We start from the raw sequence: 17,438 nt of genomic DNA on the forward strand, positions 1-17,438 counted from the left end.
AGCTCGTACATTCTCAAAGGAAATGCAGGAATGAAACAGATGAGGTAGTCCCCAGAGTAAGGAACACATAGTTGTTGATTGGGTTACAGCGGGACGTCACACAAAACCAGAGTCAACCTACACGCCACTTCAATATGGTCTCTTCACCCCCCCTTCGCGTTTAATTTTTTAAACAGCATTACCATTTCAAAGTCCTGTGAAAATGCACTGGTGTAATCAGGAATTCCTGCGCTAGAGTACGTCCAGTTCTGCAGTCCCAATGCCATCCTCATGAGCCTCCTAACAATCTAACAATACGCATGTGTGCTCATTCATATTTAGGAACCGCGGCCTTTGCCTGTCTATGTCTATACTGCTTCACATTCGCCCTCCACTCTTAAAAATAACAGGTGCTACAATAGGTTCTTTGAGTAATGCCACAGAAGAACCATGTTTGCAATGCTAACGATGTGTGGGTGTGAAGAACCTTTACATCAAGAGAACCCTTTAAAGGTTCTCCAAACTCAACTATCGAAAAATCTATCTTTTTGGAACCAAAAGTGGTTCTTTTATGATACTGAGGATGAGGGTGTGTACCAGCTGTGTTACTTGCATACTTGCAATATTTGTAATATGTACAATACATCTTGTTTGGTATTAGAAAAATGCTATTTCCCCCCACATTTTGCTAAAGTATAGACGAGAAAGTTTCATTTCATGGTTATAAAGGGCGTCCACTTAAATCAGCTACAGAGAACGCACAGCTGCACATGAGGAAGCAGCTTAACCCCATGGGCCCCTGAGGAGGACCCCACGTTCCAGCGCTTCAGCTTTAGGGACCACACCCTTTTGGAGAGTTTTTCAGAGTTCGGTGTGCATTACATCAGCTTCAGAGGAAAAGGAAAAGGGAGGAGAGAATTCCTTGCTGGATGTCCTTCCTCTATCAGACACTGGTCAGGAGTGGTGGCTGACGTCGATGCGAAATACCACATATTCACACTGATGTGAATGGCAGACGGCATAGGAGTAACCCATGACATACTAGCCGAGGCCTTAAGGACCTGAAATTTGATTAGCGAATGAGATTCAAGGCATCTCAAAGCACAGCAGGCTAAAGCTCACACAATGTAAAAGTCATTCGTGTTCTCTGAGGGAGAAATAAACAGCTTTATGCAGTCTCTCGTGTACAGATCACAAGTTCTGCATGCTAATGGCCAAGCACAAAACCATGCCTGTCCTTCATTTATTTATTCATTCATTCATTCATTCATTTGAAGCAGCGCTGCAGCCATTAACTGTGCTCATGTCATGGTGTCAGCAATATGACACAGCAGGATCGAGATCATGTATGTAGGGGGTTCAATTTCAGTCTCACTAAGAAAACCTGAGCTTAGTGCCTTGATAAAGGAAAGGTGGAGAAGTGTCCAGCTATTGTGTCTGAACGGAATGAGAGGAATGCAGGACTGTTGACACCCAGGCAGGGTAGGCATATAAAAGCAAGAATACAGCTAACCTGATTTGCATCTATTAACGTATTTATGAAGCTTTTCTTATGCATATCACTGTGTTTAAGCAATGATGACAGCTCTTATTCTTTATAATAGCGCAAATAGCCAGCTAAGTGATATGTAGGTAGTAGCACTGTGTACAGAAAGGACTGGTCATATGGACACCAAGACGTTACTCTCGGTGTAATGCTTCAGATATCTAATTTATTATCCAACATTTCTTCATATTATGGTCTGTACACACAAAAAAATCAAGACAAATCTCGATGGTTGTGTTTTAGGCCGCCTGTCTAGCTAAATTCACTGGGAGAGAGAGGGCGAGAGAGGAGCTGGGCGGCTCCTACAAGCTGTTAGACACCGCAGACGCAAAATATCGATTTTTAGCCTAAATACTGATATAAGGTAAAAGGAAAAGCGACAGAGCTGCATATATGTGTGTTTTATATAGTCTTTAGATCCAATCTGCACGTATTTAGCACTAGCTAACTATATTATGGTCGAAAATCGAGCTGCAGCTGTTGTGCAGCTAGCCACTCCGCTGGCTAAGGCGTTATTAGGTGCTAGCAGGCTAATACAGTTAGCTATAGCTAGCCAGCCAGCTAACTAACTAGCCATCTTGCTTTCCCGACGGTAGAAAGACAGAAAGCAAGCTAACAGGCGATGGTTAATGTCTGGAAAAGACTGTTCAGACGGCATGGTAAACTAAATAACCCTAAACAGTCCGCTGACCAGCGTTTTATTTTATTCGTGAGTAGCTAGAGTTAGCTAGCTAGCTACATTAACGTTAGCTAGCTACTTCGCCTCGGAATAATGCAATGCGTTAGATTACACTAGCTGTATGGGTTATAACACATGTCAGATAACGTTAGTAACTGTGTAGTAAGTGCAAATACGCTCAAAATATGTAGCACTAGCTAACAACAGCTGCATATCCCCCCCCCAGCTGAAGGTGAGTGTGAATGGTGAACGGTGACTGGGCCCCTAAGCATTGCTAAAGCCGTGCCACAAGCAGTAGTTAGCTAGCTAGCTTATTATTTCCATTCTGAGGCGAAACAAACGCGAGTTAAATGGCTTTTATGTCATTTCACGCCAGTGTGCCGTGGCGGAGCCGCTTACCTCTGCAAAAAGGTGTTCAGCTCTGGTCTTATGGACTGGATCAAGGCAGGTTGCAGCCTCCCCTCGTATTGTAATAACGATCTGACTGAAACGACCGAGGCCTTCTGAGGCAATGACGTCAGGGTCCGCAGCAACCCGCCGAACGTTGCCGAACGGTGTCGAGCGATGCCGAGTCGCTCTGGCAGCTGATTGGTTGACAGCGATTTGCGTTGACTGCAATTTTTACATATTATATATATAAATTGTATGAGCACGTTTGATTTTTTTTTTTTTTTATTGCGGCGTGCATCTAATTAGATATTCATCTAAGAACCAGTAATTGTATGTTTTATGTTTATGTACAAAACCATTTCCATTTCAAAAGGAAAACAAGAAAAGCTTGCACACGTATGTCTACATGATTTCAGGTCAGATCTATCTGGCCTGGTAATGTTATAGTGCATTATATCAAGTGCTTTTAAGAGCTAAGAGGAAATGGCATTTGGCTGCATTGACTCTGCAGTCCGTTTATACTGCTACCAGTGTTTACTATGTGGAATGTGCTGACACCACACACTGGGCAGTAAGGTCTGTTGGATTGTGCTGTCTAAGGGCACCACAGTCTCCTGGCCAACCACACAAACGGCAGAGCAGAAGCCAGCTAATGTACTATAAAACAGATTGCCCCTGGATAGGATAACAGTTTAATGTGTTATGAATTTTATTTATAATGCCAATTGACATGTGTAACATTTTGAGGTGGTAGGCCATTGGAAACCTGCAGAATGGCAGATAAAGATCATCACAATAACACACAAAATGAACGTATGAATGAACATATGAATAGCTTTCTCGAAGACTCAAGCTGAAAAAACTCATACATTTAAGTTAATATGTAAAAAAAAAAAATCTGATTTTTCAGTTTATTAATACTTGAAATGCATGCCTATGTGGTTTATATATTTTATTCATTTAAACAGGAACAATTTCTCAATTTCTCTTATCTTATCTTTAAGAGTTTATTTTATAACTCACACATTGATTCAGAATGTTGAGATGAGAAATGACCTGCTCAGACACCCATAAGGTTGCATCTAAAGGTGCAAATTGCCCATTGCGCCACCAATTGGCCATTATCACGTTGAGGATGGCCGATACCAATTTCTGGCAACTTGCCCCCTATAAAGCAGAACCTGTACCTCCATCCCTCCTCACTTGAGTTGTCTTGTTCACTCAGCAAAACTGCTCTCAAGATGACTGCATGTGAAGCCTGCAGAAACACAACGGAAACAGGCATCTCCTTCTACAAGTAAGTGAGTCCCTACCATTATTAATTCTTTTTAGGCTCTTCAACCTAAATCCTATAGGGTCAGAGTCCTGTACACCAGCCTCCAGGATTGGAATGAAAAAGCCCTGCATTAGGATGTGATCATTTTGTCTTTGTGTTGATCATGTGATGTCCATCAGATTTCCCCGGGATGAAGAGCATCTGCAGCAGTGGATTGCTAACATGGGGAAAGATGAAGCATGGACTCCAGCAGAATCCTCTGCCTTATGTTCTGCTCATTTTACCCCAGAGTGCTTTGATGGGTCAGGACATCTACACTCATATGCCATTCCCACTGTTTTCCCTCCAGATCAACCTGTGGTAGGTTTTGTATGGTCTGAAATTACATCACATTCTAATTTGACCAACTGTTACAAAAATTTGCATGCCCAATGGGCTCCTAATCACATTTTATTAATTGCGTGGTGATTTATATGGAAAATCAGTCTGGCAAATAACGTGAGTTTAAAGAATTTCCACATTATATTCTAAACACAAGTTTCCCCACCTAGAGTATCAAGAACGTCAAGAACCTTTATTTGCGTGTAACAGTATTTACACACCAACTCTTACATTAATTAAGGCTAACGGTGTAGTTTGCTCTGTTATTTTTAAAACCAAAATATAGAGCATATGTTAATAACACATCTGCACCACTATCGTTGAATTTGATTGAATTATGGTTCTTTCAAGTTGCATACATTAGGACGTGTACTATGAGTACATTAATTCTGCATGAGTTCCAATGCATGCCTTTGTTAATTCCAGGACTTGCAAGTTTTTAAAGAGTCTGAAAATGTAACCGTTCAACAAGAAACAGCAGAGACACACTCAGACACTCCAGCAAGAACATGTGATTGTGAGGAACGCATTCAAGCAATTGAAAGAGCTTACAGACTGAAGCTACTTTCTGCTCAACTTCAAATAAAAAAGTACCAGAAAGAACTGATGGAGCAGTCACACAAGGCGATGAAATGGCAAAAGAAAGCTTTAATTTTGAAGTCTGCTGTGATAACCTTGAAGCTAAGGAAAGCTGCTTCAACACCAGCAGCTTCTGAAAAGCCAACGGACCTTGTTCAAGACTGAAGTGTCTCGATTTAAGTAGTTGTGTTGACTCGTTGCATGTAAATTAAGTGACATTACAGTTATTGTTTACTGTTTTAGCTTTATATGTATTAACTGTTCAAGGGTGCAATTAGTAAAATATACCATATGGCTTTCCTGCTTTTGTTGGAGTAGCTGTATCTACTGTCCAATGAAGGCTTTCTACTAGATTTTGGAGCACTCATCAACAACAGTGTTAGAGTGTTAGAGAGGTCAGAATGTTGGATGATCACCACCCCACCTAATCCCAAACGTATTGGATGGAGCACCATCATTACAGAGAGCATAGCTCAATAGCTATGAGACTTGGAGACTTAATACCTCTCTAGACAACCACATGTGCACACATTTGCACATCTGTGTCAGCAATGGGTGCAGCTTAAATTTGCTGAACGCATTCATTAGAAGGTGTGTCCACAAAGATTTGGACATACAATGCATTTGCTGCTTCTATTAATATACAAAACTTCTGTGCCCATGAGTACTTTGGTACCAGTGTTAAATGTATACCGCTCGCTGTATAGTTGAAATTTAAGGTTTGTCTAGAATAAACATATTGCATGACTTTATTATTATTGCATTATTATTATTGCACTGAATCATTTCCCTCTACTTAAACACACAAACACACACTGTTCATTGTTTTTGTTCAAACATAAAAAGTGATTTTAATATACATACATATATATCATAATAAACGGGTCATATGTATAAAATATACTGATGAAATGACAGTTTCTAGTCCATTATTTCATACAGAACAGACAACAGTACGAGTTATTGTTAATTCACGTCATCAGATAAATAAACTGCAAAAGCCTACAGTAAAAGTGCAAGTAGAACTTCAAACACCAAATAAACTGAGCTTACAAAGACTTACAAATAGTACTTTGTAAAACTGGTAGCACCCATTGACAAATTCTTCATAACCCTCTAGAACAGTACAACAGTCCCCTGGTTACATTAAAACCACCTCAGCTAAAAGTAAGTGGCAACATCTTCAAAACCTGGTATTACCCTGAGTTAATACCCTTCTGTACAGTACTTATGGGGATCAGACTTAAATGGTAACAGGGAAAACTGCAGATTTTAAGTGGAGTGTCAGATAACAGATTACACATTTGCATGTAAATAAACCATTTATGTAAACATGTTAGTAAAGCGTATGTTTCAATACAACATGTATCTCTGACAGCATCTCAGATTTAAACCACTGTGGTGTTTGCCACATTACTATAAAATTGAATGGCTTTGTGGTAAATATTACCTTAAATTTAATCCTATACCCTCTATAGAACATGTTCACTTTTAAGTCTAGTCTTTCAAGTCTACAATGTGTAGCTCTATGAAAAGAGGTATAATAAAAGAGGTATTGTAATACCAACTCTCTCAATATGATATGGTTATAAAACCATGTCAACTGTTCATGAACTGTTAGAAGACTAAAACAAGATGGTGTTATTACTTTACACTGAAATGAGTGCACTCTCATAAACATCATTCTTAATATATAGGTAAATATTTGAATACTTTCACACTTAAATGCATAGCTATCTCAAAACATTGCCTAGCTCTCTTGAAGACACTCAACTAATCAAAAAGCAGCGACACTGATCTTCCTTATGTCAACTTTACATGAAACTAACTTTCAATGGAAGTCAATGTAAAAAGATTTTAATCCAAATAATTTTGGGATCATTTCTATTGGTCCATCATGACATTTTGACATTCATCATGATTTTGATACATGAAATGTGCCATTAAATGAAGATTTAAAGTTTATGCACCACCACGGCGATACGAGAATAAACAGGGTACAGTCTTTGGTTCTCACATCAAATGAGTGTCCTCGTAAAATATTGAATGTAAACACAGGGTGTGTGTTCTCTCATAATCACCTTAGCTAAAATCTGCCACAACTTTCAGATTTGTGAGTGGGCTCGGAATGAGGAGCTAGTGAGAGCAGAGTCTCCAAATACACTGGCATAGGAAGCTTTGAGAAACTGGACGTAGTTCTGCAGACTTCGGTTGGTGCTGTCTGATTGCTCCAGACGGTCTTTAATATCCTGCAAACGACTCTGGTATCTTGTCTCGGTCTGGGAGGGCAGACAGCACAGTCAATACACTCAATTGAATAACAATGGACAGATTGTTACACTTGTCAAAGTAGTTAAATCACCTCCCTTTCTCAGTTAATTCCAATAGAGAAAGCCTTGCTTTCTAACTAGCAATTGTTCATCAGGTTTTCAACAAGCCACATAAGAGGGTACATCCCAGAAGTACTTACATGCCATTGTATTGATCTAGTTTTAGTCTTTTAAAATTAGGACACATAGGAAACCTTTTTCATTTAAATTTTTATCACATTCTTTTTTTATTTCATTCTTAATTATTTGCAAAATATAATGATTAGAATTCCAATTGTCTTGTAAGGAAAAGGTGCCTGTACATATTTCTGTTTCTATTAACTACACTGCAGAAAGCGCAACTAGTATGCATGCCACACAGACTGCCATAGGGGTATGTTTGTGTCCAGCTCACAGGTTAATTAACTGGGAAACGTCCAGCCATTGCAGTGAAGCTTACCTCTTCTTTAGCTCGCCGCAGCTTGCTAAGCTCTGAGGTGGTCCTGCTCAGCTGAGCCTCCAGGTCTATCACTTTGGACTGAGTGACACGTTCTTTAGAAGCAGCGCGCTCTCTGGTATGAGTCACCTGTAACAAGTCATACTCATATCAAAACGAGACATTTCTTTATACTAGTGGCAACTAAACAAACAAAAAGATTGGTCCTGCAATACAATAAAAGGTTCCCAATGCTAAGATAATTTTTGCAGCCCAAACATACAGACCTGTCTTCTCGCATCATCCAGAGCTTCTTCTAACTGCCGATTCAAAATAGCGCACTCCCGTGACTTCTCCTCTAGACGCACCTGGTTGTTTAATATGGTCTCCTCTCGCTTCGTTATGACCTGCAGGAGGTCTCCATTTTGTGAGTTGGCCTCCTCCAACTTTCTGTTGAAAAGATTACAAATCAAAGCTTAAAAAAAAAATCCTCAGCACAAAAATATATACATATTTCTTATCTGATTATCTGAATGCACACGTGAATTACCTGTTAAGGGCGTCCAGCTTGTGCTGGAGCTGCTTGTTCTCCTCTAGTAAAACCATGTTCTTATGTTGTGCCATCTCCATCTGAGTGCCTTGCTGCTCTACCTAGACAACAAACCAACACACATGTACATTTACCTGCTTAACTGGAGAGCAATTTTAAAAATGAATTCTCTTACTTTATAATTTTGTGACATATCAAGGAATGTTGTTTGGGTTAATCTTTTCTAGTTTATTAGTTTATTTGAGCCACAAATGTTGCTTTAGAAGTATGCTAATGGTCACTATCCTGCTGGAATCTGGGATCGCTGAAGGAATTTTATAATTTTTGCATCGTTGTAATGTAAAATACAAAATACTTTTGCAAGCCACTGTACGTACATACACTGACACACACACACACCTTTATGCGCAGGTCTGCGAGGGCAGTGGTGAGCTCGGCACTTCTTCTCTCTTGTGCATACTCTTTCTCCTGCGCCTCTTGTAGTTGGAGCTCTGAGCGTCTCAGGGCTTCAGGCAGAGGCTCAAGTTCTGTGAGGCGGCCCAGCAGCTGCTTCCTGACCTGCTCAATCTCCTGGTCCAGGTCCTCCCTCACAACCCGCGCCTCCCTCTCAGCCTGCTGCAGACGCACACTGTACTCATCTGCCTCAGCGCGGGTCTTCTGTACCTAAAAAAACACACAAACACACACACTCTTACACACTCAGTAATGTTTCAGACTAGTAGTTTCTTAGGTTGTGTCAAGTTCTCATTTAACTATCCACATCCACTGGATCATCTCATAATTATGTGTGTACAAGTATATGTTAGTATGATAAGCACACCTGGGTCTTGTAACTGTCCACTAGGCTTTCATACTGCTTCACAGAGGCTTTGACCTGATCCACCTCAGAACGAGATAAGGACAGCTTCTCCTCCAGTGCTGAAAGGGTGGCCTGAAGAAACGACACAATTACAAGGCTACCAAAGCAGATGGATCACCAACTTGAGTGTTGAGGGGGCTTCCTGGATACACCTTTAACCTAGTTTTGAACTATGTTTCTCTGTCCCTCAATCTGAAATCCTTTAAGTGTAGAATTGAGCATTATCTGCCCTACCTTTAGGCTTTGGTTCTCCAGTCTAACTGTAGTGCTCTCAGTTGTGAGGCTGTGCAGACGGTCCAGAAGTCCCTCTCTTTCTGAGCGCGCTTTTTCTTCTTGTGCGTGTAGCTGCTCAGTCAAGTCTGTGATTCGGCTAAGAGAACATGTATCAATTACTTATGAGGGGGTTACTTATGACGCCCCCTTTTTTTAAAGTTACCGGTTCATAAATGCCAATTTAGAGCAGCTGTTCAGGACAATGTTTTGGAATTTGGATTTGAGTAATCAGTTCAGTTGTTCAGAGAGCACATTCTTAGTCCTCACTTGTTCAGCAATGTGATCTCCATCTCAAGTTGTCCTTTATCCTTCAGCTCCTTTGCATGGCGACTGCTCCAGTTCTCCGCAGCTGAAACGGCATCTGCCAGCTGAGTTTCCTACAGGTCAGTTTTGAAGGACAAAATGCCCTGTGTTGATCATTTAAACTAATTACAACTCTTAAAATATATTTTAGTTTAAAATTAGGCACTGATATTTACTGAGCCCTCTCGCCTCAGACGCTCTCAGTCCACTCACCATCTCCGCCAGCTGGGCGTTGAGCTGTCCTGCAGTGTCTTCACTTCGCTCTGCTCGTTGTTTCTGGGCCCGAGTGGCTTTCTTTAAGGCCTCCTTATCTGCCTCTGCGCGCAGCTTCATCTCTTTCAGCTGCTCCTGCAGGTGCTCCAGCTCCCCCTGCTGCTGATTTGCTGCTCTCTCCAGGTTCTAAAACCAATGGATCTGTTACTAGCTCAGAAGATAACGGTGTATTATAATTGGATTACTAAATTACAATTAGAGCAAATTAAAAAGGCAGAGCAAATATGACAAACATCCAGTACCCTAATCTGTACAGCAAGACGGTTGTTCTCAGCTTCCTTGCTGCGTAGCTGGCCCTGCAGATGAGCTCGGGTTGACTCCAGGACTTTGGACAGCTCACTCGTTGTTTTAGAATTCTCCTGTCACAAGAAGCGTGTTAGAATTCACGATAAGGAACATTTTATCAGTACTTGTGAATGTGCTGGGACTGCATTGCATTGGGATTTGCATGTCCTCAGATTACCTTTTCATTCTCTAAGAAGGAGGTCAGCTGATTGACTTCTTTATCTTTGTCCTGAACCTTCATCTGAAGATGCTACCAGAGAGAGTTGTTCTTAGTGTTAAGCCTGGCTACATCCACACTAGTGTTCGCAGTAAACATGTCACACTGGTTAGGGACGTATATTTCCATATAGAAAACAGAGACAAACCGAGTTCTCTGCCTCAACGTCAGCGAGCCTCTTCAGGAGAGAATCTTTTTGCTCCAAGAGTCGAAGTGAGTCCATCTGTCAAATGAAAACAAAGACAGGAATCAGAACTTGGATTTTTTTCTATACTATGACAAGGCTTCCCTCTGCTGGAAAAAAAGTGGTACCTCACGCCCATGCTGTTCCTTCAAAAGACGACGAAGTGTTCGGTTAGTGCTCTCAAACGTCTCCAGCTTTTGCAGTAGAAGATCTTTCTGCCGGGCCAGCAGAGAAGATTCCGACCCGGACATCCTTTTCTCCTGTAAACACATACATAACAGATTTCTATTAGATGCCATAATTGCTGAAATATTTAATAGATGCAAATCAATATTAGTTAATACAATATTATCTAATACATATGCTAAATTATTGCTCTATAAAAATGCAGTGACCACTTCCTATACATTATAACTTGTTCATTACTGATAGGACAGGAATTATTTAGCTCACGCTCACACTCCTGGACATCCTGCTGACAGTTTCACGCAGGGCAGAGACCTGCTTGGCAGCTGCATTGCTGTCCAGTTCTGCCTCCAGCAGCTTCCTGAGGAGCACATCCTTCTCCAGCTGCAGGCTGTCCCTCTCCATTCTGAGCAAGACCACACAGAGACATGGAGCAGATTATGCTACTGCAACAGCTTGATACTGTCTTGCAGTCAACTTAAAGGAGAAACACGCTACCTATATATTAAACTATATGTCTAAATGTTTGTAGGTACTTCTTAATTGCACTCTTTAAGAGAGAGCATCCTGTTTGCTTCAATTATCCTTTGAGATTTTCCACCTTGCGAGAGTCCAATGTTCTTTGCAAAACACCACAATTGTCACCCTAAAGAAGTCCTGTGCAGACATGGGAGAACCTGCGGGACAATATATATATATATATGCAGAACTCCATAAATCAGGTTTTTATGACAGGATGGCAAGACAGAAGCCACTATTGAGTAAAATGTATAACAGCCCATTAGAGCCTGGAAAATTATGGAAAATCATCATCTGGTCTGATGAGATGAAGACTGAACTCTTCAGGCGGAACAGAAAGCACTATGTCTACTGAAAAACAGGCACTGCACATAACCTAGCTAATACCATCCCTACTGTAAAACCCAGTAGTGGCAGCGTCATGCTTTGGGGTGCTTCACAGCAGCAGGGACGGAGGGGTGGATGCAGCCAAATATTGAAACGTCCTAAAAGAAACTCATAATGGGGGACAGTTCACCAAAGCCAAGACCTAAACTCCATCACATGTCTGGGGAGACCTGAAGATGGTAGTTCACAGGTGCTCACCATATAATCTAACGGAGCTTGAGAGGATCTGCCATGAAAAATGGGATTAAGTGCCAAAATCCAGATGTGCAAAGCTGACATATCTAGAAAGGGGCTACTATACAAAAAGTGTGTGAAGGTTTTGATTTCTAATTTTCTAATGTTTTTCATTATCATTCATTATTATTGTGGATCGGTGGGTAAAAATGGCAATTATGTCAATTCAATAAGGCCAGTTTACAGATTTATTAAGTCTAATTTTAGACTGAACTACAGTGTCAGTGGTGAATCACCATCAGAAATTCTTTTTAGTCTAGATGCTTAGTCTATTATGTCTAATCTGGGACTGGAAGACTCAGCTCGTAGTGTAGAGACGCATCACTTATCCGTAAATCCAAGTGAACCATACCTGCCATAATCAGTTTCTTCCAGCATTTTTTCCATTGACTCTCGGAGGAGAGTATTCTCCCGCTCTGTGATTTCCAACTCCTTGGCAACCTCAGCAAGCTCCTCCTCCTGCTCAGCAATTACACGCTGAGAGACGTTCAGCCTTTCTGACTGACGCTCCAACAACTGTTCTTTCTTACGCAATTCAACCTGCAAATACAGACAGGAAAACATCTTACCTATGAATCTCTGATATAGGGCTAAGATTGCACATATGCATTTCTTCTCAATTAGTGCAAGGATCTTCAGATCTAACCCAGGATGGCTGGTTTCCCTACTCACACACCAAAGTAGATGTGTCTGAGAAAAGAAACCACCAAACTGTGCTGGACAGCAGCGTCTCAGTACAAGAACTCAAGAACTCTGGTGCAATGCCTTCCTAATTATTATTACAGAGACACGTCTTTTCAGTACTTGCGGGCCACAACACTACTCCATTTTGGGTTTTCTCACTGAACTAATTACTGAACTATCAGCCATTAACCAAACTATTGAGGAACTGAATCATGTCTGTCAAACATGTCCTAGATACACAGCACTGCGGTCCTCCAGGACAGATATTACCATTCCTGATGTAACCCGACTGTCCAATTGAGATAGGGATTAAGGATGTCCTGATGCAATCCAGTGGATCAGGACTGGGTCTAATCCATGCATATCTTTTAATTAATTCAATGGCAATTTTCAGCCTGATCACGTTTCGATCCTTTATTTTTACTGTGTTCTAGCAGAGCACCAAAAAAAGTTTCAGCCAATACACAGCATTAAAGTACTCAGGTCAGGCCAGGGGGCAGAAAAACTGGATTGGGATATCCTTAGATTATGTTGCTTAATGTTGCTTTGTTTTTGCAGCCTGTCACCTTACCTCGTTCTTCAGTGAGCTGACCTCTGTCATCAAGCTGTCAATCTTCCTCTCGTACTGGTTGATCCGTCCATGGAGAGCCTCCTCTTCATCAGTGGAGAGGTCCTCCATACGGAGAGCCGTCTGAGCAGGTTCTACATCGGGCAGCGGGGTAATATCCAAGCGATGCGTGGGCCCCTATAAAATTCACTGAAAACTTAATAATTCAAAAAAGCTTAATACTTCAGATGTCTTAAATAAATATAGATAAATGTTATACTTTTTTTTTTTTTAGCTAACCTCCCATTTGTAAGATGCTTCTCGTGTTGAGGTCTTCCCTGGAGGAATCCACGGCACCCTCGTCTTAACTTTAGCAGCTGGGCGTAAGCCACCTTTTGTTTTGATCTGCAAAATGAAGAGTAGTGAAAGTGTAGCATGTCTCCTGAAAATTCCTCAGCAATTTAAATATAGTCTTGATTATATGTCATTTTTCATCAGTCCTCTTACTGTGTAGAGGGCAACTAGAAAACACAGTTAAAGCTATATAATCCTTGGTCACTTTCCAAATTTCAACAAGCTGGAGAACGGGAATGTCAAACCTGGGCGGTTTTTGTGGGGCTGCTCTTTGTGCCCTTCTTTACATGCACGTGCACAGGTGTGCTATCATTGACGTGGACATGTAACGGCGGGGAGGAGCTGCTTTTCATTGCCTTTTTCTGAAAGAAAGAAACAAAAACTACATCAAATAATGCAAAAAGGTTGTATGACAGTGCTCAAACCCTCCTAAACTTATCATCCTATTCTTATATCTGCACCAAGTCCGATTGAATCCATCAGCTCTTTTTCAGTTGAACTGGGTGTAAGGGAGCAGGGAAGTGGGGTCTTATTGCCCGCTGGAACTTATTACTGCTTTTCCTGTGCGACATAGGTTTTAAGTCCAAATGGACACACAGAGGAGACTGTATATTAGGTTATGATTCATTAAACGTGTGGCTGGTTTATCAGCTGTGTCCACATTTATCAAACTTGCATAGCGCACATATTGACCTGGAATCAGCTTACGCTCCTTTGAATGGCACTGGATAGGAGTACGGGCACTAATGAACTCTTGATACGGTTCACAGTTCAGAAATGAACATTTATCTTATGCTAAGCCTAGTTCATACTCTGGACACATCACTGGACCACGTCAGTGTTCGAAGCGCACACAGGGTACATTAGGCCACTGCGTTAGATTTATGTAACTTATTGCACTCTTTGTATTTTTATTATTATTATTATTATTTTTTATTATATTCACATTTCTACAGTATAGTGATTGATAGATAAATTTTTTTGGCTGCTCTTGTTTTTGCAATTCTCATTATTTTGTGCTGCTGTACTGAAGATAGCTAAGTAATCTAGTGCTATCTATGGATTGATCTACTGATCTATCTTCAAGCCAGAAACAACATACCATACAGTTAGCCAGCAGGTTGGCATATCACCTTACTGGATTATCTACATAAATAATATAGCTGCAAAGCAAAAGCAAAAGGTCAGCAGTCTACCGACCTTCCTACCTACCTATCTATCTATCCATCCACTGACCTAGCTCTCTAACCCAGCTCCTCCACCAGTACTAAGTAATCGTGCTAGCCAACAGTTACCCAACATCACGAGTTATGCGGCTCTTCTAAACGGCTTGTCAGCCTAACTACTTCATGAGCGGGCAATTGAGAAAGATTTCTTACCATCCGAAAACATAAACATTCAAAATCCGAACTGTGTGCTTATATTGATTAAGAGTAATCTCTCACTCGGCTAGCCCGCTAGCTAATTCTCTCCCTTATCAACCCACAGTCTTGGAAAAGCTTTCTTCCGCTGGGCACAACCTGTCTCTGTCCTGATTGGCTGGTTCAAAAGCGTACTGGACTCTGATAGGTGGACGTGCCTCTGGCTTGCTTGCGCTTCCATCTTACGTTGTCTGGAGTAACCGTGTCCATAGAAACGAAGCCCAACACTGAGCCAAGCCACAGGTTGGCAAGGACACTAGCAGCGCGTTAGAGGGGCTTATCACCGAAGACTTTGGTAGCTATGCTTGCTCTGTATGACAGACCTGAACAGCAGGGGTTTATCATCGTTTTCTTTTACAAACGAGACGAGATAACCTACAGAAACGCGTCTGATGAAGACCTCTCCTCTCCTATTTCCCCGATCCCCTCCACTTTACAGCTAATCTATCAGCTAATTATCAAGCCTGACGATATGCCACACATTTCTACCTTTAAAAACTCAGAAGAACGTTTAAACCATGATTAAATAATAATAATAATTATTATTATTAATATTATTATTATTATTTACTTATTATTATTATTATTATTATTATTATATTGATTGATAGATAGATACATAGATAGACAGACAGATATAGATAGACAGGCAGACAGACAGACAGATAGAAAAATAGACAGACAGACAGACAGATCGATAGATAGACAGACAGATAGACAGACAGATCGATAGATATACAGATAGACAGACAGACAGACAGATCGATAGATAGACAGACAGACAGACAGATAGACAGACAGACAGATCGATAGATAGATATACAGATAGACAGACAGACAGACAGATCGATAGATAGACAGACAGACAGACAGACAGACAGATAAACAGACAGACAGATAGACAGACAGACAGATCGATAGATAGACAGACAGATAGATAGATAGACAGACAGACAGACAGACAGACAGACAGACAGATCGATAGATAGATATACAGATAGACAGACAGATAGATAGACAGACAGACAGATAGACAGACAGACAGACAGACAGACAGACAGATCGATAGATAGATATACAGACAGATAGACAGACAGACAGACAGACAGACAGACAGACAGACAGATCGATAGATAGACAGACAGATAGGCATATAATCAGGTAGTTAGACAGATTTTAATGTGATAATTTACCCCTTTATTACCCTTTCATTTCGAGGTGCACTTCAGGGGCCACCACACTGCACTGATTTCAGACACAGCCCTCATTTTAACCCGACACATGCTGGACACACACACAGAGCACCAGACAAAAACTTTATTATTATTATTATTATTATTATTAATATTATTATTATTGAAAATGAACGTGAACTAAACTCTATTCAGTTCAGCTTTACTGTGATTGTACAGGGGGGTGCAGTACAGCGAAACACTGTAAGGTTAAGTCTCTGGTGCAGAACAGGTAGGACATAGTTCATTAGTCTACGTGTGATTTCGCCTAAAGTTTTACACAAGACTGGAACTCTCACTGGGAGTTCACCCACCTAAGAAGCCTTTTTTGGCTGGACCTCGTTGCAGGTGGCAAGACGAAAAAAAGGGCAGCTGGCCCGTACGGGGATCGAACCCGCGACCTTGGCGTTATTAGCACCACGCTCTAACCAACTGAGCTAACCGGCCAGTGACGGAAGCGTGGCGCTTTCAGCTGCAACACAAGGCATCTTTAGCCTGATAGAGCACTCTTACAGCGGCGAGGCTCATTTTTACACTGACGTGAGGACGGCATTTTAAAAAATAATTGGTGTTAAATTAATGCACGTATCTGAAAGTATGGAGAAAAAAATATGCATTTCTTAACATCCAGTTTATCAAGTGCACTCGACATAGCTCTTGTTGAATGACACACATAACAAGCACGGTTACAGGTTTTGGTGTATAATGGCCTAACATTTAATTTCACTGAGAATTTGGATAGTTGGACAGGCCAATCTGCAGTGTTGTGGTTGTATTACTGTGCCACACTCCAGCTAATCTTTCTGCACATTACATAAAGACTGTTTCTTAATGTAGCTTAATGTCCACCTGTACACTTGTTCAGTGTTTTACATTTACATTTACATTTATGGCATTTAGCTGACGCTCTTATCCAGAGCGACTTACAAGGTTCCTCGTATCACAGAGGAGGGTCAGTGTGGTGTTAGGAGTCTTGCCCAAGGACTCTTATTGGTGTAGCGCAGTTTTCCCACAATGACAGGCTATTAATAGCAATGCACTATTAATAAACTGCCTGCTAGGAACAGGAGGGAAGGTCTGTGCTTAAATTAGACTTCATGAATGCTAGACACTCACACATGTCACATTTCATCAATATTTCTCACCGTTACAGAGACTACAGAACTCCCCTCCCCTGACAAAACTCACTGACATGTGCCACCACACAGGCCCTCATGTTTTAAAGGTCTGGTCTAGCTTTAGTTAATTTTGCTCTGTTTTTGTTTTATTTCTGTCCATCCCCTTCACTGCACTCTGCCATATGGCCACACAGCAAGCAGTGCCTGGTGAGGAGAGAGAGAGGGAAAGAGAGAGTG

General features: G+C 41.1%; 3 protein-coding genes and 1 non-coding gene across 9 annotated transcripts in view; 1 reads left to right on the top strand and 3 right to left on the bottom strand.

Annotated features, from left to right (window-relative positions):
- The window catches only part of sptan1 (spectrin alpha, non-erythrocytic 1), a 31,457-nt gene extending 28,745 nt beyond the window's left edge, over positions 1-2,712 (bottom strand). For all 6 annotated transcript variants that reach the window (XM_072661962.1, XM_072661961.1, XM_072661960.1 and 3 more), the window contains exon 1: positions 2,604-2,712. The gene's annotated coding sequence lies outside the window, so the exon portion shown is untranslated. The remainder of the gene's footprint in view (positions 1-2,603) is intronic.
- LOC140539284 (uncharacterized) lies at positions 1,805-5,627 on the top strand. The gene is made up of 4 exons (XM_072661964.1): positions 1,805-1,889; positions 3,820-3,891; positions 4,050-4,230; positions 4,678-5,627. The coding sequence occupies exons 2-4, from the start codon at positions 3,836-3,838 to the stop codon at positions 4,993-4,995; spliced, it is 555 nt and encodes a 184-aa protein (XP_072518065.1). The 5' UTR covers positions 1,805-1,889; positions 3,820-3,835; the 3' UTR covers positions 4,996-5,627.
- A 90-nt stretch (positions 5,628-5,717) lies between these two features.
- Positions 5,718-14,910, bottom strand: odf2a (outer dense fiber of sperm tails 2a). Its single transcript, XM_072661963.1, has 19 exons — positions 14,810-14,910; positions 13,676-13,792; positions 13,377-13,481; positions 13,101-13,274; positions 12,198-12,385; positions 10,973-11,111; positions 10,648-10,779; positions 10,484-10,558; positions 10,297-10,368; positions 10,076-10,192; positions 9,774-9,959; positions 9,525-9,634; positions 9,219-9,354; positions 8,946-9,056; positions 8,525-8,788; positions 8,126-8,226; positions 7,863-8,025; positions 7,600-7,725; positions 5,718-7,109 (listed from the first exon to the last, which is right to left on the bottom strand). The coding sequence occupies exons 1-19, from the start codon at positions 14,810-14,812 to the stop codon at positions 6,936-6,938; spliced, it is 2,493 nt and encodes an 830-aa protein (XP_072518064.1). The 5' UTR covers positions 14,813-14,910; the 3' UTR covers positions 5,718-6,935.
- Positions 14,911-16,456: 1,546 nt separating this feature from the next.
- Positions 16,457-16,530, bottom strand: trnai-aau (transfer RNA isoleucine (anticodon AAU)). Its single transcript has one exon. It is a non-coding gene; the product is annotated as a tRNA-Ile (tRNA).
- Positions 16,531-17,438: the final 908 nt, after the last annotated feature.

Source organism: Salminus brasiliensis, chromosome 18, assembly GCF_030463535.1.
Source record: "Salminus brasiliensis chromosome 18, fSalBra1.hap2, whole genome shotgun sequence".
Classification (NCBI taxonomy): Eukaryota; Metazoa; Chordata; class Actinopteri; order Characiformes; family Bryconidae; genus Salminus; species Salminus brasiliensis.

Bases quoted from the DNA above. Each gene is read 5' to 3' on its own strand.
- LOC140539284 (XM_072661964.1), top strand. From the start codon at position 3,836: ATGACTGCATGTGAAGCCTGCAGAAACACAACGGAAACAGGCATCTCC. The intron at 3,892-4,049 runs GTAAGTGAGTCC...GATGTCCATCAG, and splicing joins ACAGGCATCTCCTTCTACAA to ATTTCCCCGGGATGAAGAGC. The intron at 4,231-4,677 runs GTAGGTTTTGTA...TGTTAATTCCAG, and splicing joins TCCCTCCAGATCAACCTGTG to GACTTGCAAGTTTTTAAAGA.
- odf2a (XM_072661963.1), bottom strand. The intron at 10,780-10,972 runs GTGAGCTAAATA...ATGTGTTTACAG, and splicing joins GGATGTCCAGGAGTGTGAGC to GAGAAAAGGATGTCCGGGTC. The intron at 8,026-8,125 runs GTAATTCACGTG...TCTTTTCAACAG, and splicing joins AAGCTGGACGCCCTTAACAG to AAAGTTGGAGGAGGCCAACT.